The sequence below is a fragment of the Mus musculus genome, chromosome 11, assembly GCF_000001635.26.
Source record: "Mus musculus strain C57BL/6J chromosome 11, GRCm38.p6 C57BL/6J".
NCBI lineage: Eukaryota > Metazoa > Chordata > Mammalia > Rodentia > Muridae > Mus > Mus musculus.
In genome coordinates this window covers 109341633-109364103 of record NC_000077.6, presented here as the reverse complement: position 1 = coordinate 109364103, position 22471 = coordinate 109341633, and the positions used below count along the sequence as shown (strand labels likewise).

Genomic DNA, 22471 nt, shown 5'->3' with positions numbered 1-22471 from the left:
AAAATACTGTTCAACAGGATTTGTGAAGCCCACCATGCAGTCCAGCACATGTATTTAAACATAAATTCATGAAAGCATTAGAAATGATATGAAATGATACTGTTTTTTTCTCCTGTCTCGAGTTATTAAGAAAAAAAAAAGTGTGCAACATGTTGAACTGTGATTACAAACATCCTGTAGCAATGAGCCGATAAAACCACTCGCGCTAATTTTTTTTAATAGACTTTCCTGATGCCAGTTCAGTAAACGTGAGTTTCATACTCTTGCCCCAAAAGGCTCTAGAGGCTGTCACTCTATGCCCTTGACAAGAGTCTCAGGGTAAAAAAAAAAAAAAAAAAAAAAAAAAAGTTTCCTCATTACAACCGTTCCAGAACTTGCTTAAGTCAAGAGGTGGCCTAGGAAGCCCAAAGCTGGAAGGGTAACATACCCGGTTACTAGGGTCACCCACCAGGGACGGGCAGAAAGGAAAGAAGGATAGGAAGGGATAGGGAGTGTAGGACCTGGGGCTACTGATGGGTGGTCTTGCCCGGAGTGCAGGGAGGACACAAGTTGCCCCGCTGCCCCGAGTCACCCTACTCGCCGCACTTCCCTCTTGGAGGGGGCGAGGCCAGCCGCGGAGTGCTGGGCCGACCGTGACCCTCACCGGGGTAGCACGGGGGGGACAGCGGGGCGTCCCGGATCGAAGGGACCAGGGCAACAGGGCGCACAGAACGGTGCCCAAGGCGCGCCCACCCGCTCGCCCGTCCGATCTGATCCCGTTCGGTCTCCTCCGACTGGGGACCCGGCGGATGAGGGCGGTGCCCGGCCCGGCTCCCCAGGGGTCCCCGAGCCCCGCCGCGCCCCGCACCTTTGATCACGTTGCTGTAGATGGTGGGGCGGAACTCCTCGCGCGCGCGCTGGTCGAAGTCCTGGCCGTGGATGATCCGCATCTGCTTCAGGAAGGTGGACTTGCCGCTCTCGCCCGCGCCCAGCAGCAGGATCTTCACCAGCCGCTTCACGTAGGTCTTCTCCCGCGACAGGCATTTGTCGATCTCCTTGGACTTGCGCTGCTGCTCGGCCTCGCCGTTCGTCAGCACGCAGCCCGGGAAGCACACGGACAGCACGGAGCGCGACGGCAGGAAGTCCGCCATCTTGCCGCCGCCGCCGCCTCGGCGGGCCCCTGCGGCTCCTCCACCTCCTCCTCCGGCAGCGGGCGGCTCCGGCAAGGCGGCTGGAGGGCGGGGAGCGCAGCGGCGGCCCGAGCGCGCCCGGGGAGGGAGGGAACCCGAGGACTGACTCGCCAGGGCGGGCCGCGCCGGCCGGGGGAGGGTGGGAGGGAGGGAGGGAGGGAGGGAGGGCGGGCCCGGGGAGGGGCGGCGGCCCTCTGGGCGTGCGCGTGCCCGCTGCCTTTCGGGTACGCGCACGCAGGCACGCCGAGCGGAGGAGGGAGCGGCAGCGGCGGGAGTCACGCGCTCCTGTGCAGCCGGGAGCGCGCTCGGAGAGCGGCGGAGCCCGGGTCACGTGGGCCAGGCTGGGCGCGCGCGCCTGCGGATCCAGAGTTTCTGTTTCCCTTTAGTGCCACCGCTTCCCGGAGCCCCGAGGCGAGTAAGCAAAGCCCATCCTGACCCCTTTCCGCTGGGGCATCTTTCTCACTACAGATCCCACTGCCCTTTCCCATAGTTACTCGCCCGCCGCTTGCTGTCACCTTCACGCGACCTATTTTGAGACCATTGGCTGGGACATCCCCGCACCCGACCAGTGCAAGCCTTCCTTCGTTACAGTTTGCCTTGTTTTGTTTTGTTTTGTTTTAACTCTTGAGACAAGATCCCTGCGGCCCAAGTTGGCTTAAATTTGTGACAATCGTCTTGCTTCAGCCTCCCTGTCCGTTTCTGGTATTACCGGCAGGCAAGAGCTTTCCTTCAAGATCGTGCGTTTAATTAGCAGCGACCCTTCCCCGCCCCCTTGTCATCCTAACCATCCCGAATCTGGAAGGATAAGTAGATGTCAGATGTCGTTATTGATCAACACCTCACCCTAGCAGCTCAGGGCACTATTGATAACCTGCCCTGGTTTGAGGGGAAGTTGGAGTTGATGTTCTCGTGAGATGTGCCAGGAAGGTCGCTGGCGGCTGGCTCACTCATTAGATTCCCATCCGAGCTGCACTTGTGACTTGGGTAATGCCTTCTGAGGTCAGTGAATGGTGGAGAGGGTGAGGTCATGTTGAAAATCCCCCTAAACCGGACACTCTGATGCACGTTCTTCCCAAGGAAGCAGATAAGCGCTCAGCCTAGGACTGCAGCAGGCACATTTTGGGTTTCCTGCCGGATTACAGAGGATATGACAGACAAGAAACTTTTTTTTTTCTGTCATACCAGCAGATCAGGCCAGAACACCTGAAAAAGAGACTCCTGGGGAACACGTGACTAGTGACAGCTGAATGACTGTAGCAAGGACCTCAGAAGCCAACTTCTTCATTCTTGTCAGTTTCAAAGTTGATGCCTGTCTGGTTTTGCTCCTGGGACCTGACTCGTGTGCAACTTGGGAACTTCCTGTGTGTTAGGGAGTTGGGGTAAAGAGGTCAACACCGTGACATGCACAAGTTTAAAATTTTAAAAACCAGCACTATAAGTCAGTCCATCAGTTACTGTCCATTTGGGCCAATGACTGGGTAGCTCACGACTCACTCACTACACTGGCTGCAGTAAACAATACATGTAGTAGAATTGTCTCCTGTTACATCCACTGAGACCGCGAGCGGACCTGAGCCCACAGAGTAGGCTGTGTGCAAAGTAGGCTGAGCTCGCATCCAGCATCTGTGGATTGCTAAAGTCAGGACTGATTTGTGACCAAAGTCTGTCATAGATGGTTGATCTCTGTATATACCTTGATCACTGTTAGGGATACCCTGTTCTAGGGCCGTGAAAAGGCCAGCTTCTACCCAGGACAGGTAGACACCAAGGCCCTGAATTACCTCCATGTTCTAGTCCGAATTCATTAGCAGAAACAGAGGAGGGAAATGCGTACGTTAGATTAAGCATCTTCGTTTTCCTGAGGTGTACACAACAGAGTGGAAAAGCAAGGATGCCTAGGAGGCAGGAAGGGATTCCTGCCTGGCCAGTTCTTGTCGGGACATGTAACACAGCAGGGAGGCTGTTCAAAGTCCTGAGTGGAACCTCGCCTTGGAACAAATTTGGCTCGGGTTGAGCCTGGCTGCCCTAATCAGGGTTTCTGAAAAGAAACGTTTAAAGCCCGGGCTGGGGTTTGGCTGCTTTGTGTAACTGGTGATCAAGACACTTTGTAAATCATAAGCATAAAAGTGAGTCCGTTTAGTGGTTCTTCAAAAGCTAAACATAGAACTACCACGTGACCAGGCAGGTCCACTCCGAGGTGTGTACCCTCAGAAAACCCAGCACGCTGCTCAGGCAAAAACGTGGACACCCATGGTCCTGGCAGCGCTGTTAAGAACAACAACAAAATAAATGAATACCACTTAAGACGACCCAAATGCCCATTGGCAAATGAATGGCTAAACAAAATGTGATTCATCCAAGCAACAGATCGTGCAGTCATAAAAAAGAGTAAAAGTGCCGAAAGAAGGGGCTGAGGAGGTGGCTCCGTGATTTATGTGCCTGCTGTTCAAGCAGGAGGGCTGTAGCCCGGATCTCCCGGAGCCCACAAAAATGCCAGGTGGGCTGGGTGGCTTGGAAGACAGAGACAGGATTCCCAGAGCTGGCTGACTAGCTAGATTACCTCAAGCAGCCAGTTCTGGGTCCAAGTGAGAGATTCTGTCTCAACGGATAATGTGCACTCACAAGTCCACACATGTGCCCCTCCCTACAGGTGCGCACATACGCCACACATACACTGATACATGTTACAAGAATCAGCTTGGAAAATATCACCCTCAGTGTGGGAGGCACTCATGGTATGGTTTGGATTCTGTGAAATGTCCAGACTAAGTAAACCCACAGAAACAGAAAGAAGTAGTTGCCAGGGCTTGAGAAGCAGGGGCGAATGGGGAGTACTTAATGAATTGTTTTGAGTATTTGGAAAACAGATAGTGGCGGTGGTGACAGACCACTGTGACTGTACCAAGTGCTGAGCTGCGTATGTGGAAATGGCCAAACCATATGTAAAGTGGATCTCAGCATGGAAGGAAGAAAAGGTGAATTAAGGAAGAGCTTTGTTACATAAATGATACTTGACATCAGCTGACGCTGGAGTTCTGGAAGTATTGCAGTCTGTAACATTAATGAAAGAAAGGGCCGCTATGTAGCATCTAATGAATGAGAATGCTACAGTGTGCAACCTGTCCCGAATGGCAGCGCCACTGTGTTTAAACTGTGGTGGTGGAAGTGATTTGCAGCAGAAGGGGCTGCCTTCCCTTACACTGTCATGGCACTGGCGATATTTCAGTCACCGTGTTTTTCATAGAGGGGAAAAATAAAACAGCCCAACTTCTAAGGGAAGGCAGAGTCTATCGGTTAGAATTGAGCCTGCTAGATGCTGTTTCTAGCAGATCCAAATGTTCATTCTTAGGAAAGGTCGCTATCCTGACCAGCCAGTTAATCCATATGCAAAATAGTGGTTTGGGCCTGCCCTGCCCCCGAGCTGGGTTACAATGATAGGACTTTTGAGCAGTTGCTTCGTTCTTTCTGGAAGGTCAAAGTTTATTGGCAAGACGCAGGAAGGAGCCCTTCCCTGTCTGTTATCACCCTCGAAATCGATTCACAATCCTTCAGGAGCTGAAAGACTTCTGTCTTGTAGTCATGGTTTATGTTAAATTTTTGAAAAACAGTATTACTTAGCTTATTTACCCGTCTCTGTGCCAAGTAACTTTGGCCTGTTGACAAAAATCAGGATTATCCACAAAGGACAAAAATGTGTCACCCTCAGACATATTCAAAAGAATGTACCAGAGGCTCCAGCAGCAGTTCCAAAGAGGCGTTAGAAAGAAAAAAAACGTCTTTCTTTTGAGCGATGGTGAATATAATTTAAATAAAGGCTTTGCTTGCCAAGGTGACTATTTACAGGTCAGGATGGGCCAACACCCATTTAGATGTGTTTATTTAAGAGTCAGTCACATCAGTTGGTAGTTAAACCTTGAGTTAATTTTCTAATGGGGACAATGGCACATGTAGCATTTAGCTTGTGACACTCTGCTATCTCAACGTCAGTGTTAAATAGATGGATTCTAATTCTTTCTTATAGATAGAGTAGGCCTGAATGCTCTTCTGTATCCCTTTCTGTTCCAGGAAAGGAAAGGGACAGGGAATTCCTGAGCACGCCCCCTCCCTCCCCATGATACAGGCCTCACAGTGTGTGATGTTTAAAATGCCTGCAAGCACTCTGACCTACTTTATCTCATTCACTACTCACAATAGCCCAACTAGGAACACTAGGCTCTAGCCCCGTGCTCTTTGGAAGCTGCCAGGAGGGAAAGCTTAAATGACTCCCTTAAAGTTTTGCTTACTGTGGCCTGCTGCAGAGCCTGCCAGGACTGCAAGCACACTGTTTTGACTGGAGGGGAGAGGGAGGGCGTGAGACAGGGTTCCTTGTAGCACAAGCTGATCTTGAGCCTTGTTGTTGTTTTCATTAATTGGCTGAAACGTTTTAAATTGATTTTATGAGTGTCTTGCCTGCATGCTGCATGTATGCCCGGTGCCTGAGGAGGTCAGAGGAAGCCATTGGATCCTCTGGAACTGAAGTTATAAGTGGTTGTGAACCAGCATGTGGTGCTAGGAACGGAACCTGGATCCTTTACAGGAGCAACAAGTAAATGCTGAACCATCTCTAAAGCCTTTCCCCCACTTTGTGTGTGTGTGTGTGTGTGTGTGTGTGTATGTGTGTATGTGTGTATGTGTGTATGTGTGTGTGGTGTGTGTGGTGTGTATGTGTGTGTGGTGTGTATGTGTGTATGTGTGTGTGTGGTGTGTATGTATTGTGTATGTGTGTATGTGTGTGTGTTGTGTATATGTGTGCTTATGTGTTGTGTGTGTGGTGTATATGTGTGTGTGGTGTGTATTTGTTGTGTGTGTGTGTATGTGTGTGTTTCTTTTTGAGACAGGCTTTCCAGGCTCTCATGTTTGCTAGCCCAGGCTGGTCTTGAACTTCATATGAAGCTGAAAATGATTTTGAATTTCTTTCAGTGTGTCTGTGTGTCTGTGAGTGTGTGTGTTACATGCACACACGTATACAGGGGTGCACAACTGTGTTTGTGCATGTAAAGACCAGAGGGGGGGCTTTGGGGTCTCTTGATTCTCCATCTTATTTCCTTGCTCCATTGTGACAGGGTCCCTCACTGAGCCTGGAGCTAAGCTAGCAGCCAGCAAAACTCAAATTACCCCCCCCCCAACACACACACACACACACACACTGAGTTCACACTCAGATCCTCATGCTTGTACAACCCTGAGCCTCTGCCCTTGAACTCTTTATCCCCAGACAGTGGGATTTCAGGCAGGCAGGCAGGCACAAGCCACGGTGCATAGGTGCTACTTTGACTGGTAGCACAGTTGCTCTCTCTGGTGCTACTTTGACTGGTAGCACAGTTGCTCTCTCTGGTGCTCTCAAAGAAGCCCAAGGCTCAGAATCCCTGGGTGTGTAAAGCCTAAGCCTGAGACAAGAAATGAACTGTATTTAGCGTTAAGGGACTGTAGTGTTCTGTAGTTTTGTTTGTGGGTTGGTCTGTCTGTTTTTCCAGCCCCTTCCAGGCTGGCTGCCATCTTGAAGTTCTCCAGCTGTTAGACTGATTCTAGTGAAATGTCCCTACATTGGGCTCAGGCTCTGGTTTGTAAAATGTTCCAGGTGGCTGATGGAGGCAAAAAGAGCGAGAGCGAGCTAGAGAGAGAGAGAGAGAGAGAGAGAGAGAGCAAGAGAGAGGAGCAGAGCTTATGGCTCTATTTACCTGGGATGTAAACCCCATATGTTATGCGCTTAGCGTGAGTTAGCTCTAAAAAGGCACCGTTTCTGTTTCTGTAATGCAGTCTGATGTGGCCCTTCCCAGAATAAGCTGCTCATATGGAAAGATTCAGATGAAACTAGACATGTGGAAATGAACGGTGGGTGGTTTTGTTTGTTGTTGTTAATAACGGAAAACATGACTTTAATTCTTGGTTGTATTTTTCTCAGCCTCCAAAAAAACCATCCCTGAGCTGCCGGTGACCAGCTGAAACCTCAGCTTATCCTCAGTCGGAGGTTCAGAGACACGCATCCGTGACCCCAGACACACCTCGCTCGGAAACGTCAGACCCACTCCAGCTGCTGGTTTATACAGCACTACACAAAGCCCTGCCCGCTCACACACACTCCTTGATGTGCATGCAGAGGCCAGAGCAGGATGTTAAGACAGGCTCTCTCATTGAAGCAGAAGTTCCCCATCTCAGGTAGCCTGGCTGGCCAGTGAGATCTGGATGTCAACCTTTCTTTGTCCCCCCCACCCCCCCATGGGTACATCAGCGAGGCCCAGCTTCTTTTGTACAGACGCTGTACATACATTCGAGTGCAGCGCAAGCATTCTTACTCAGTGAGCCATCTCCCTAACTGTCCCAGACTTTCCCCCCATCTTGAAATAAGGTCTCACTATGAAGCCCAGGGTAGCCTCATACTCGAAATCACCCCACCTCAGCCACCCTGAGTGCTGGGATTATGGGTGTACGTCACCATGCCTGCCTCCCTTGTCACTTTGAAAGATGACAGGTACTTGTTTCTTACCAGAAACAGAAATTGTTTAAATACAAGTTGTTCTTCCCCAGGGAAATTCAAATCTGCTCCCAGTCGGATGGCAGAGGGTTTTCCAGTGGAACACTGGGTTAGCAGGCTTGGACCTGCCACTTTCGGCAACCAGTCTCCCGTGGCTGGCTAGCAGGCTCAGTTTTCAGGTATTGTCACATGTCACGGCCCGCCAAGCTGGCCTTTGCCTCACTGAGAAAATGCCGGATGGAGTACGTCAGCTATGTTTGCCTCACAGCCATAAAGACCCATCCAGGGGCTCTGAGAAATGGCCCACATGGCTGGTGTCTGTCTGTGACAAGGCTCCCTCCCCGAGCAAATCATATCATCAGCTCATCCTGACTCCACGGTCAGCTGCTAAGGAAAAAACGGTGAGGAAGGAAGGATTCGGGGAAGGCAGCAGCTGCTGAGTCAGAATGATGGTGTTGGAAGGCTCACAGGAGAGGATTTCAGGCCAGCTCCCTTCTGCTTCAGTTAGCCTTCTGCTGCTGCCCGGCCAGGATCCCGCGGGAGAGGAGAGGAGACAGCGGGAGCCAGGGGAAGCAGCTCAAGGCGTGACCAGGAATTTTGTGCTTCTGAGGGAAAGCTCCTTTAGGGAGAGAGCTCAGCTACCACTCTTTCTAATCAGGTGTGACTCTTAGATCACTGCCTACTCATTTTCTAGTTCAGAGAGGAACGGCTACAGTGGGGGACTTAGTGAGAACTCGGTTGCCCTTTTTATCTGTAAAACAGCCATTGCAAATAAAGAGTGGCGAAGATTAAATAATAGGCGTATGAGCTCCATGTCTGTTCTGTAAATGGGAGACATGATTTTAGACTGTTACAGGAAGAACCGAGTCAGTGGGTTGAAAGCCTTAGGAAACGCGGCAGTGTCGTCATTGTCAGAATCTTATTCCTCGGGACCACAGAGATGGCTCAGTGGGTGAAGGTACCTACTACCAAAACCTGACGAACCCACAAAGAAAGCGAGAACTAATTCCCACAAGTCCTCTGACCTCCACATTTGCACTGGGGCACACATGCACAGCCACATATGAATGCACAAAATATAATAATAATAATAAAAGCCTCAAGAATGTTGGCTACTTCCTAAGCCTCCGTACCTGAGGTTTAAACATGTTTTTGTTTGTTTGTTTCTCTTTCCCGTACTCAAGTTTACTCACAGATGTGTTTCCCAGTAAGATCTGTTTCTGGTTGCAAGGGCCTGATACAACAAAGGAGAAAAACAAAACAAAACAAAACAAAACAAGCATATTAAGAGTGTGCCCTAAAACCTCAACATAGTGGTTCTTCCAGAAGCCTACAGAATTTTCCACTAGAACAGCGGTGTAGATGGAGATATTGGAATTGGACACTAAGAGCTTGGGCCCATGGTGACACACATCATAAAGAAGGGAGGTCAGCCGGGCAGTGGTGGTACACGCCTTTAATCCCAGCACTTGGGAGGCAGAGGCAGGCAGATTTCTGAGTTCGAGGCCATCCTGGTCTACAGAGTGAGTTTCAAGACATTCAGGACAGACAGGGTGATCCAGAGAAACCCTGTGAAGAAGAAGGAGGAAGAGGAGGAGGAGGAGGAGGAAGAGGAAGAGGAAGAGGAAGAGGAAGAGGAAGAGGAAGAAGAAGAAGAAGAAGAAGAAGAAGAAGAAGAAGAAGAAGAAGAAGAAGAAGAAGAAGAAATCACCAAAAGTTTGAGGCCTGCATGGTCTACTTAGCTAGTGAAACTTTGTCTCAAAATTAAGGAAGGGAGGGTGAGAGGGAGGAAGGGAGGAAAGGAGGAAGAGCTTTCCTGTCTGTTCTGTGGGTCGGCAACCTCCCAAAGCTTTTGTAGCAGTTTTAGAAGATGACCAAGCAGACTGTTAAGTTGGAACTGTCCAATCGATGAACCGATGCACTGGCATTTGTCACCAAGGTCATGGATTCTCCATCTCACATCCACACGTTCAACAACCACCATCAAACAGCCCTCAGCCTAGAGCTGAGTGCATTGAGCCCCGCCCCCTACAGCAGACTCATTCCCAGGCAAGTGGACTTGCCCTGCTTGAGTAAGGAACTTTGGGGTAGCAGCAGGTTGGTGTGGAAGGAAGCATAGGTTCTGATGGCTCCTTTCACCTTGGTCCGTTTGCAGGGACAGCACCAGGAGATGGCTAGAGTGGAGCCTCTGAGCCATGGCCAACTGGAAGCCTCTTTTGCCTGGAGTGAGAGGTACTGCTGGCTGGGAGGATGCCCCTTTCCCAGAGGCCAGACCTCAACAGCTTCCAAGTTCCCAGACTCTCAGAATGGATCTCAGCCCAGTTACTCCATCTCACTCATTCACTAGCTGGTCCTCAGCTTGGAGCCGTTAGTACCCTTCCCATGGGAGTCCGGGGGAGTCTCTGGCTATCCCCACCCTTCCCAAGGCCATCCTGGGCAGGGAGCCAAAAAAACAATTTATGGAAAAAGCAGAGGCCGAATATAAATGATTTTTTAACTAACCTCCGGTTATCTGATCACCCGGGATGTCTGCTCAGTGAAGAAATCCTAAGAGTTAAACATTTCAAGAAGAGATAGCGTCACTTCTTTTTGGGGGTGCAGCCAGAGGCAGGGTGTGACCCCAGACGACTCTCCTCTGCTGAGCCACATGTGTAGTAGTGAGAAGCGAGGAGAGGGCAGGGGATGCGCAGCTCAGTGGCAGAGTGCATGCCTAGCATGTGGCAGACCTGGGTTTGAGCCCCAGCAAAGGGACAGGTCAAGAGGCGGGGCTTTAAGAGCAAAGTACTTAAGATTTTAAAAAAGAATAACAAGTACTGTCCTGGCTTTCTAAGAAGGGAGTGGATCACGGGACTCCCAACTCATTTGTTTTACACAGTGGAGGAGCTGGGGTTGGGGAAGGCTTTCAGCCCCTCCTGGGACAGACAGATATCATGGTTAATTTGCCAGGGGAAGCACAGCAAGTTCCCAAGGGGAGGCTAAAACCAAGAGCCTTCAACTTGTTTCCAGATCTTGTTTCCAGAGAGATTTGCGCCTCCATGCCCTGTGGAGAATGATGAAATCTCAATCAATAAGGAACTTTGTTAATAACCAGGAACTATGTGATGTTTCTGAAAAGCTTTCCTGCCAGTGCCTAGTGTGGTCTTCTCAGAAAGTAATAACATGTCCTTACAGAGAAGTTTCTATTAACAAATTGCTTTCTTGGTTAATCTTTTTTTCTTTTCAACGGTTCCAGCCACTGTGTGTGTATGTGTGTGTGTTGCTCTTTATATATAATATATATGTTATGTATGGTATTGTAACATTTATTTAACATATTGTGTTTTTTAAAAAACATTTACCTGTTTTTACTCACATATGCATGTGTTGCTTTAATATATGTTATATGTTGCAGTTAGTATAACATTTATTTAACATATATTGTTTGTTTTCTATATATTTACTTATTGCTTTTACATGTATGTGTGCATGATTTTACCCACATGCATGCAGGTACCTGTAGAGACCAAAGAACATCAGATCCCCTGGAGCTGGAGCTCCAGGTTGTCTAGGGTTTTTATTACTTCAATAAAACACCATGACCAAAAAGCAAGCTAGGCAGGAGAAAAGGGTTCATTTGTCTTACACCACCATATCTATCATTATTCATCATCGAGAAAAGTCAGAACTGGAACTCAAGCAGGGGAGGAACCTGGAGGCAGGCATTGATGCAGAGGCCATGGTGGGGTGCTGCTTACTGGCTTGCTCCTCATAGCTTGCTCAGCCTGCTTTCTTACAGAACCCAGGATCACCAGCCCAGGGGTGGCCCCGCTCACCTGCTGGACCCTCAGCCATAAATCACTAACTAAGAAAATGCCTTTCAGCCAGATCTTTTTTTTTTTTTTAGATTTATTTATTATTATAAATAAGTACACTGTAGCTGTCCTCAGACTCACCAGAAGAGGACATCAGATCTCATCACAGGTGGTTGTGAGCCACCATGTGATTGCTGGGATTCGAACTCAGGACCTTCGGAAGAACAGACTTACCCATTGAGCCATCTCACCAACCCTTACATCCAGATCTTATGGAGGCATTCTCTCAGTTGAGGTTCCCTTCATTCAGAGAACTCTTAGCTTGTGTCACGTAGACATAAAACTATCCAGCACGTAAGTGGTTGCGAGCCTCCTGATGTGGGTGCTGGCACGATGAATCCAGCCCCTCCTGCAAGAGCAGTAAAGCTCTCCTAACCACAGAGCTATCTCTCCCACCCTTGGTTTTGTTCTTGACAGGGTTTTCACCATGGTAGCCCCAGTTGACTAGGAATCCTCTTGCCTTAGTCCCCAACTACCTGGGACTATAGGAAAGTACCATCATGTCTTTCCTAACCATTCCATGAGTATGGCCCTCAGCATTGGAAAACCACTACAGTCCTTCCTGCTTTGGCGTCCACCTGACCCCTGAATGAACACGGTATCTATGGTATCCTTGCTTCTCTCCATCATAGCACTTGTCACACTGTCTTATACCTGTGACCTCCATCGCCTACCAACCCAGAATGTACTCTCTTGGAGGCAAGGGCACAGTCAATGCACTTGTGTTCTTAGCATCTTCTCTGGCCTATAAGAAAACCTCAGTAGGTGAGTGCATATTCATTGAGGGTATGATGTCATTGGCTAGTCTACCCTTTGCTTGCACTTCTGAGGGCTATTAGCTGGACTTAGAGAACACAAGGTGAATGAAAACAAGGGCGTGACCGATCCGAGGTGTGGGTGAGGAGAAGGGTTTTATTGTAGAAATAAGAGAACAGCCAGCTGCATCTGGAAGAGTCCAGACTGTACTGGGCGTGAGAAGAGAGGGGGAAGGGATGGAGAGAGGAAGAGAAAAGAGAGAGAGGGGGCCAGAAGCCAAGAGTAGAGGGCCAAGAGAGTGCATGGCCAAAATGACAGGTTTGTATAGGAATGAGAAGGGAAGGGGAGGGGAGGGGAGGGGAGGGGAGGGGAGGGGAGGGGAGGGGAGGGGAGGGGAGGGGAGGGGAGGGGAGGGGAGGGAAGGGAAGGGAAGGGAAGGGAAGGGAAGGGAAGGGAAGGGAAGGGAAGGGAAGGGAAGGGAAGGGAAGGGAAGCCTGAGCAGGAGAGGTTTAGAGTAGAGGAGAGAGAGTTAGAGGCAGGGGGTGGGGGAGTGGAGGGTTGGGGAGGCTAGAGAGAGAGAGCGGTGGGCAGAGGAGGGGGGTGCTTGAAGGAGCACAGGCCACAGGTACTTAGTGAGTCTTGTTCTGGGTTTCTTTGGGACCTGAGTTCAGGATCAAGGGTGAGGGAGAGGTGGGAGGAGCTTTCAGTTCAGACTCATTTGTCAAACCCAGGGTCCCAAGGTTTGCTATATGCTATGCCGATTTGAGATAGCTACATAATTTATATGATGGGCTACTCAGGCAATGAAGGGTACATATTGCATATTGCCATGGGATTGGAGGGTTGGGATACAACAGTATTTCTTCAATCTTCAATGCTTAGACATCATAAAACTTGCAGGGGGCAAAGTTAAGACACACAACCAAGTTGGTTCAAGCAAACATATTTAAATGTTTTCTAGTAAATGCATCTGTGGCACGTGTCTTTCCATTCAAGTGTATCACATTAAATAAAAATGGAAAGTTCTGTTACTCTTAGCCACATTTCAGGTTGCCAATAGCTACATGGAGCTGTTGGCCATTTCTAAACAGAAAGCAGACAACAGGAGCAAGTGACTGGACGAGAGACAGGTAATTCTAGGCAGATGAAATAGCCCAAGAGCCAGCGTGCGCAAAGCAAAGACGTTTTCTCAAAACCAAGTGGCTGAGGCAGGAGAGGCAGGATTCTGCTCCAATAGGAAGGAGTTTAGCTCCCAGCTCAAGAGGTCAGGATCCTTCCTCATTACAGCAAGAATCACCTGTGCACTAGGAGAAGTCACGTGGTGCTGGTGCCGAAGAGATGAGCCATCAACCAGAGGGAGAGTGGGGTGTGCTGAGGTAGTGCCTGGCTATGTATGAGAGATTAGAATCCTTTGGGGGTCATGACAAAGCCCAAGTCAACAGGACATAGATAGTAGTTTGGCTTTTTAGGAAGGGCGAAGAAAGGGGTGGGGGTGGCTCTCCAGAGGTGGCTTGGCCGAAAGTTTAACCAGAGTGGTTTAGCCGACTCCCAGGGACATGAAGCAGAACTGAAGCTTTCCCTGGAGTCTGGATTTTTTTTTTTTAAACAAAGGTGTAATTTCTAACTCCAGCCCCACCCTCTGAATCACAAGGGTGACCCTGGACTTTACCCGGAGTCTGAGATTGTGAGAGACACTCCTTAGTCCTTGGGAACTTGCAGTGCTGAGTCCAGCCTGGGACAGAAGTAAGGGCCCTTTGTTTTCAGAAGCCAGGACAGCAGAAAAGCCTACTGCTTCCTGCCTAGCTGGCTCTTGTCCCTTTCTCCCTGGGAGAATCTTCACTCCTCAGATGACTTCAGGTTTTGCTACAATGAAAGGGGAGGCTCACTTCACTTCCCTGGGTTTCCCTCAGCCTCCCTCTTATCTCTTCGACCCTGGGTTCCTCTGATCCCATCTTCATGTGTGTGGGACCCAGATCAGAGGCTGGCTGCAGGCACAGTTGGGGAAGTGCAAGCTTCAATGTGGCACTATCCACAAGTGTGAGGCGTGCCTGCTTTGGGAGAGGTGTTGTGCCCATGTATGAGGAGTTTATTGTGTGCAAGGCAGACAGACCAACCTGCCATTACTGTGCTCAGGGCTCTGTGCCACAGTGGCAACAGAGACAACTGCCCAGGCTGGGAGAGTTGGAAACTCAGAATCATCTGGGGGATGGTTCCTGGGCTGTGGAGCAATATGGGGTGAAGGCATGGTGGCTGGCCCTTGTTTGTTTGTCTTTTGGGGTTTTGTTTTTCTTCATTTCAAAAGGTGTATGTGTCTACGTGTGCATGTGTGTGTCTGTGTGCACATGTGTGTGTCTGTGTTTATGTGTCTGTGTGTGCATGTGTGTGTCTGTGGGTATATGTGTGTGTGTGCATGTGTGTGTCTGTGGGTATATGTGTGTGTGTGCATGTGGGTATGTGTCTGTATGTGTGTCTGTGTATCTGTGTGTGTGTCTGTGTGTGTGTGTGTGTATCTCTGTGTGTGTATCTGTATGTGTGTGTGTGTGAGAGTGTGTTATGTGTATCAGATGTGTGTAAGGAAGTCCCCATGACTCTGTCTCCATCCCTATAGCACTAGGTTTATAGGCACATGCCGTCATCTCTTGTTTTTTCCCTGGGTGCTTGGGATTCGACTTCAGGCCCTCATGCTTGCACATCAAGTGTTGATACTCAGAGAGCACTTCTGCAGCTCCCCTCCCTCCAGGACCCACCCACTCAAGTCTCTGTTCTTTTCCCATGTTCTTTTTTGTTATCCATGAGCAAATTTTCAAAATCTTTTTATTTTATGAAAAAGAAAAGCCCATATTCCTTTTAGGACATTTTGTTCTGCTTCCACCCCTAAGACGTTAATTCTTTTGTCATTGCAGCTGCTATGTCCTCCTTGTGGTAGTTTATGTCACATACATTTTATTCCCTTTGTGGTTACCTCCAGCGATAGCTGACTTTGCCCCAGGCTCCCAGGAGGTCTGCTATGGGTCGTGAAATGGACTGCGTGAAAAGTGTGCTTCTTTCAAAGCTGTAGAGTTCTCTCCATTATGAGGTCATTTCTCGTGGTGTTTTCTTCATTTAGAACTCCATTAACATGCGTTGTCAGCTTTCAGTTCAAGGGTATGGCCCGTCGCGGTGGGTAAGGCAGGGGTGGAGGCAACTGGACATGTTGCATCAGCAGTCAGGAAGCCTGGCTTGGTTTCGGAGACAGGATATCACTATTTATATAGCCCACGCTGGTCTGGAACTCACTGTGTAGCCCTGTCAGTTCTTGAACCCTGGGTGGTTTTTCCATGTGGCCTCCCAAATGTTGGGTTTACGGAGATATGCAACCACGGCAGCTCTGCTGGTTCCTGGCTTCCTGGTCTCTTGCTGCGTTCTAGGCGCCATTGAAGGGTCTCTCATCTGTTAAGTAGTCTCCTGTTCTGCAGGAGAAAACAGAGACTCCCCGACCCTACAGTACAGCTGCCCAAGGTCAGCTTTCAAGGAGCGACGTGGATTCAAATCGTGCCGCCCCAACCTGCATCATCTTGAACAAACCCACTGATGCGCAAATCATGGGTGCTCCTTTTGGGAACACTCGGGGAGTATTTAGGGAACCTACACCAATCTTCATTAAGTTTTATTGTTAGATGGGTGGACAGATATCATACATCAGGGGCCTCTTGTAACATGTCCTTTTGTTAATGGGAGAATGAACTAGAAGAGTCTCCTTCCCCTTCACTTTCTTAGTGGTGCTGGGCATAGAACTTAGGACTTGTAGTGCCCTGTGCAAGTATGATATTACCATTGTACTACATCCCTCACCCCAATACTAAAAGTTGAGCGGTTAGCTCTCCAAACCACCCTCCGGGCTTTGCTTAAACCCTGAGTACATCCTGTGTAGTGTCTGCTGTGCTCAGGGAGTCCCCCACCCCCACTCTGAGCCCCTGGGCTGGGCAGGGCTGGGCAGAAGTTCCCTCCCAGTGCTGGGTTGGGCACTGTGCCCAGACGTAGGCTTTTCTAGGTCAGGCAGTTCTATCTTCAGCCTGGCCCTAGGATACAGCTTGTGTAAAGTGCAGACATCGAAGGCATGCTGTGTAAACACAGACTATCTCCCTCTCCAAAGTTTCCTTTTGGGGAAGCTCCTCAAACTGGGAGACTCCATTCCAACTCCTTATCGGCTTCAGCTTCCTACGCTGATAGAAGGAAGCTATTAAAGTTCGCTTCCTGGTATTGCCTTGACCCTACGGGGACAAGCTCCTGAAATGTCCCTCGGAGGAGAATTTTTTTTCACACTCCTCAAATCCATTTACTCAGCCTAAATCCCCACATCAAACAAGCCTGCAGGAACTTTGAACATGTTTCAGCCAAACCCTATGCCCTACCGTTTACTGTCTTACTCCAGCTGGCTTAAATGTGTTTGTTTGGCTCTTGTTGAACAGTCTCCTCTGCCTCTTCCACTCATTTATAAACATTTTCCCTTCTCAGTGTCTGCCAATCCTTTCACGGTCTCTCATATGGTTGTTTTAAGATAAAAATCATGTGTGTGTGTGTGTGTGTGTGTGTGTGTTGTGTGTGTTGTGTGTGTTGTGTGTGTTGTGTGTGTGTGTGTTGTGTGTGTGTTGTGTGTGTGTGGTATGTGTGTGTGTGTGTGTTGTGTGTATATTGTGTGTGTGTACATTCTTGGTGAGAGTGCAGGTATGTATACCATGCTGGTCATGTGGAGGCCAGAGAACAACTTCAGGCATCTGTCCTTACCTTGTACCTTGCCTGAGACAGGGTCTCCTGTCCACTGCAGTGCCCACAGGCTAGCTGGCTTCTCAGCCTCCGTGGACTCTCCCGTCTTTACCTCACAACTTGCCTTAGGGACTGGAGACATGCTCTCTGGCTCAGCTCTGAGTGGGTGCTGGCTGGCAATCCACACTCGCTTGGGTCTTCACACTTGCCCAGCAAGCATTTAACTCATTAGGTCATCCCACCCCCCACCCCACCCCCCAAAGCCTCACAAAGGTTCTGCTTGCCTGTGTAAACAGTCTCATTCTTCCCCGTGCCCTTCTGATTATAAAAGACTCAGTCCTCACATCTGACTGGAGGAAAGAATGGGGTGCGGGGCATGAGGGGGAAGGGAAGGCAACAGATATCATAAAGAGTGAGCTAAGAACAATCCTAGTGTTCCCTAGGACTCTTTCTTTTCTCTCTCTCCCATCTGAACTGTGGGGCCCGGTCTCTGGCTCACACAGGATAGCACGCCAACATGGTTCCTTTTGTAATGTGATTTGGATGTGCAGTGTCCCCCACAGGCTCCTGTGTTTGAGCACTTGGTCCTCAGCAGGTGACGCTGTTTGGGAAGGTTGTAGAACCTTCAGAAAGTGAAACCTTATTGGAGGAAGCAAGCCGCTGGGGGCCCTGACCTTGAGTTCTTATTGCCTGGAAGCCCCATTTCCTGTCTGTTCTCAGCTTTCTGACTAGAGACTCAATGTAACTTGCTATCTCACATTCCAGCCATGGCTTCATCCCCATCATGACAGACTTCAAGCTATAAGCTAGGATCAACCCTTCTCTTAAGTCCTCCTCCTTCTCCCTCCCCCTCCTCCTCACCTTCTTCTTTCCTCTCCCCTTCCTCTTCCTCCCCCTCTTCTTTTTTCTTCTCCTCTTCCTCCTCCCCCTTTCCCTCCTCCTCCTCTTTCCCCTCCTACAATTTTCCTTCTACTTCTTGAGACAGGACCACCCATATCTCTGGCTGTCTTCAAACTTACCATTAAACCAGAGAAAGCCCATGAACTTCTAACCCTCATAAGTGCTGAGATCACAGGTACATACCACCATGTTCATTTTTTGTAGTCCTTGGAGCTGAACCCAGAACTCAACCACGATACATCCTGAGTCCTTAAATCATTTCTTGTCAGATATTTAGTCATCAACAAGAAAAGTAGCTAATAATGAGTGTTCCTGTCCTTCTGTAGCCCCCTCCCCAAATAGACAGGGCCATCCTGGGTAAACAAGGTGGTATAGGGGGACTTCTGAAGGTAGATCATAAAAGACACCATAGCTTCTGTATTCTCTTGAGTCACCTGGCAGGGGAGAAGCTGGCTGCCATCTTGTGGGGACACTCAAGTGGCCCCCTGGAGAGAGATCGTGTGGCAAAGAGTTGATGCTTCTTGCCTATAGGCAACACCAACACAGAGGCCACACCAGTATCAGAAACAGACCCTTGTTCCGTGGTTCTCAACCAGTGGGTCGAAAATCCTTAGAAGTCATATATCAGATATCCTGCATATCAGATATTTGTGTTACAATTCACACCAGTAGCAAAATTACAGTTATGAAGTAGCAATGAAATAATTTCATGGTTGTGGTAAGGAACTGAATTAAAGGGTTGCAGCATTAGGAAGGTTGAGAGTCACTGCAGCTCAACCCTAGGCAGGTAACAATGCCTGTGACCTCACAAGAGACCCTGGGTGGGGCCCCGAGGCTGAACTACTTCCAAATTCTAGAGCTTCTGGAACTATATAAAATAGTGTCCATTGTTATGGTAAAACTACTACGTTTCAGAGAGATTTAGAATATAACAGATAACCAATTTGAAGGCTGGAAATGTAACTTAGTTGGTACCATGCTTTCTCGGCTTGAAGGAAGTCCTGAGTTCCATCCCCAACATCACATAAACCTGAGTATGACGGTGCCTGCCTGTAATCTTAGCGCTTGGGATGTGGAGGTGAGAGGATCGGAAGTCCAAAGTCATGCCTAGCCACACGGAGCCAGCCTGAGAGACAGGAGCATGAGAATCTACCTAAAACAAAACTAGACAAAGCAACAACGCCATCAGCCAAGCTGCAGAGATGACTCGGTGGCTAAGGGTACACATTACACTTGTGGAGGACCTGAGTTCAGTTCCCGGCATATAGTCAGGTGGTATGTCCCATGACACAAGCTGGGAATGCCATTGTTCCCATTTTATGTACAGTGACCCTCCCTTATCCAGAGAGATGTGTGTCAGGATGCTCCAAGGATGCACTAAACTGTAGCCAGTTCTGAATCGCACATGCACTTTGTTTATTTCCCAGTCTGGACACTGCAGACAGCAAAGTTTGAGTCATAAATTAGGCATCACAACAGTGGCTAATAATAAATAGGACAATTATAATCATATACTCCGGTCAGCGAAGACACTAATGGATTTTTTTTTTATTCCTGGAAAATTCCAGTTAGTAATATCAGACAGTGCTAACCTCAGGGAGCTGAATGAAGCAGACTGTGGCACAGCCTCCCCACACAGCGCCACCAAGTGGGGACCACACCAAGTGTCTAGATGCCAGGGCTGGGGGGGGGGGGACACTTACACAAACCACTACGGAGTGTAATGCATCATTCTAAATATCTGAGGGCCAAGAAGAGGAGAAGGAGGGCGAAGTGAGGGCCAAGCTGGAAGCCACTAGACTTTGGATTTTGACCTCAAGCTCCCTGCTCCCAGCTGCTTCGGGAATGTCCTTGTGCCTGCTCAGAGTCTTGCATCTGGAAGCAGGATGTCAGGCTGGGTGGAAAGCGCTGCCTTTATATCCTGTTCCAAGTGCTTCCTGGAAAGACAGAAGAAAGCAGAAACAGAGGCTGTTTAGTCCCAGCTTGCTTCTCCTCACGGAGCAGTGAGTGAGTCATTGTTGGGAAACAGACAGAGAACCTACCAGGGTGTCCTGACCACGGCATGAGACCACAGATGTCACAGGAGGCCCAGGAGCTAGTCCGGGTGAATGTGTACAGAAACCATGTAGCTTCACAGACTCCCCTTGGAACTCTACACTCTCCCTGTGCCCACGCCCAGCGCCTTAGCTGAAGTGTCCAGCGGTGGAAGCCAGTGAAGTGTTAGATTCGGACCGAGGAGCTGGAGGTTTGAATAGGCTTTATAGTATGTCCTCAGGGTGTCTCTGGTTTACAAATCACCACGTGTCACAAAAACCCTGGAGTGAATTGATGTAGTCGGAGACAGGAGCTTGAGTTAGGGAAGGTCCATATCTACTCCGCATTCTCAACAGAGCCCCAGGGGACTAGCAATCCACTTAGCATTCCAAAACACTCTTGTCCCAGTAAGGAGGTATTTAAGCCCTTCTCAGGGTCAGCACTATCAGCACCTGGGATTCCATACCAGGGCTGCCATGCAAGAGTACCCAAACCCGAGTGATGTAAAACACCAGAAAAGCATTTTGAAATATTTATTTTCTTTTTATTTATATGCACGTGTGGTTGTGAGTGTATGTGGATGTCCGTGGAGTCCAAAAGAGGTCATCAGATCTCTTAGCACGAGAGATGGAGATTTGTGAACTGCCCAGTGAATAGGGAGCGAAGAGAGAAGGAAAGACTCAGCTTTTCCCAGGCACACACACTCACCGGACAGCTTGGAGATCCAGCAAAGAAAACCAAGAAGTACCCATGAGATAAAGGATAAGCATCAGAATAGTGTCATGACCCAGAAGCAGGGAGGGGGCCTTAAGAAGGGAGAGAGGGGTGGTATGGAAGGTGGTGCAGGCAGGAGATGGGGTCGGGGAGCCGGAGATGGAGCTCAACTGACAGAGTGCTTCCATAGCTTGCATGAGGCTGTGGATTCAGTCCCAGTACTACGTAAAGCAGGCATGGCGTCCTAAGCCTGTGACTCCAGCACTCAGGAGATGAAGGCAGGAGGATTAGAAGTTCAAGATTATTCTTGGCTACATCATGAGTTTAAGGCCAGTCTGAGATACATGAAACCAGGAAAGGGGGCAGAGAGTCTTGGAGATGGAGATGGAGACAGACAGACACACACACACACACACACACACACACACACGAGAGAGAGAGAGAGAGAGAGAGAGAGAGAGAGAGAGAGAGAGAGAGAGAGGGAGAGAGAGAGAGAGAGGTCAATGAGATCAACAGTCAAGGAGTACATAGACTTAAGAGCACACTCACAACTGGAGAGGGTGATGATTCAGAGCAGGAAAGTACACAACCAGATGAAGATTAACCTGAGTGTGTGTGTGTGTGTGTGTGTGTGTGTGTGTGTGTGTGTGTGTTTCGGGTCACGACTGCCGACTGCCCAGCACAGTGGATACCATGCTTTGCTGCCTCTTGGCCAGGGGTGGGGATGTGGATGTGGATGGGGTAGAGGCTGGGCTGAGGACTTAGTAAGAAAGATGACGTGAGGAAGAGCTACAGTGAGAACACCCAGAATTCCAAAAAAGGATGCGCAGCCTGAGGACTCCCATCAGATTTATTTGGGTAGGCCTTGGAATTGCCCTAGAGTGGTTGCAGTTGTGATGAACTTTGGGGTAAATCATCAGAAGCACCCCCAAGTGACAGTGGGTGGGTGACAGTGGGTGGCCTCCAAGACCGAATGAGATGGAATTCCAAACTCTGTCTAAATAAAGAAAGTGAAACCTGGGGACATTCAACAAAATCCTACCAGATGGTCATGTGTGCTCATTTTCTTCTGAATGCCATCTTCCTGCACCCTCTCCTATTCCCAGGAAACCAGAGCCTTGGAAAGTCCCTCCTTCCCAAGGTCAAAGTTGAACACACTTGACCTGCTTCTGTTCTGTGCTTAGAGAGAGCCACAGAGGGGCTGGGAGTTCTGGAAGGCCTAGTCTATAACAGACCAGACAGCAGAGAAGCCTTGGGCACAAGGTGGCAGCGGCTGAAACAAGCCAGGGTTTATGGTGGCATGAGTTCATGCTGTTCTCTACCCTGGCATGCACACAGTGAGACCTAGGAGTCCTTGGTTAAAGGCAGCAGCAACTGAGACAAACTGGGTTCTATAGATCAGATGTTGAAATTTACCCTGGAAGCTTACTAGGGCCCTCTTTACTTGAAACATGGGCTGTAGTCCTAGAGATGGCTCCGAGGCACACACACTTATGTGTATGTGTGTGTGTGTGTGTGTATGAATACTTTATTATTGGGCTATACTTGCAGCCCAAGGGGATATATGTCTTGACATGGAAGTCTCACAGAGATAGAAGGGTGGACCTAGTTTGAATGGACGCTACTAGGAACTGAGCCTGGGTTATCTCAGGTCAGAGGAGCCTAGAACTAAATATACCCCTCCCTCTGTGTTTAAGTACCCAGGGCTCCCAGAAGGTTCTAGAATCTCTGACAGGGGACACCTTTCTTCCAAGATGGATTGATGGTGGGCCCAGGATGGGGAGTTTCAGGGT

The 22471-nt window shown here is 49.1% G+C and overlaps 1 protein-coding gene and 3 long non-coding RNA genes across 5 annotated transcripts in view; 1 reads left to right on the top strand and 3 right to left on the bottom strand.

Annotated features, from left to right (window-relative positions):
* Nucleotides 1-1310, bottom strand: part of Gna13 (guanine nucleotide binding protein, alpha 13) — a 38576-nt gene extending 37266 nt beyond the window's left edge. Inside the window, exon 1 of one of the 2 annotated variants that reach the window (NM_010303.3) lies at nucleotides 848-1310. In NM_010303.3, the coding sequence (NP_034433.3) occupies nucleotides 848-1130 (283 nt within the window). In that variant the 5' untranslated portion in view covers nucleotides 1131-1310. The remainder of the gene's footprint in view (nucleotides 1-847) is intronic. The other variant, NM_001359034.1, reaches the window with a different exon arrangement.
* Gm11696 (predicted gene 11696) lies at nucleotides 450-9326 on the top strand. The gene is made up of 2 exons (NR_038097.1): nucleotides 450-998; nucleotides 7111-9326. It is a non-coding gene; the product is annotated as a predicted gene 11696 (long non-coding RNA).
* A 1126-nt stretch (nucleotides 9327-10452) lies between these two features.
* Nucleotides 10453-17237, bottom strand: 1700096J18Rik (RIKEN cDNA 1700096J18 gene). Its single transcript, NR_027883.1, has 2 exons — nucleotides 17052-17237; nucleotides 10453-10720 (listed from the first exon to the last, which is right to left on the bottom strand). It is a non-coding gene; the product is annotated as an RIKEN cDNA 1700096J18 gene (long non-coding RNA).
* Nucleotides 17238-19450: 2213 nt separating this feature from the next.
* On the bottom strand, nucleotides 19451-20179 carry 1600015H23Rik (RIKEN cDNA 1600015H23 gene). Its single transcript, NR_166879.1, has 2 exons — nucleotides 19973-20179; nucleotides 19451-19867 (listed from the first exon to the last, which is right to left on the bottom strand). It is a non-coding gene; the product is annotated as an RIKEN cDNA 1600015H23 gene (long non-coding RNA).
* Nucleotides 20180-22471: the final 2292 nt, after the last annotated feature.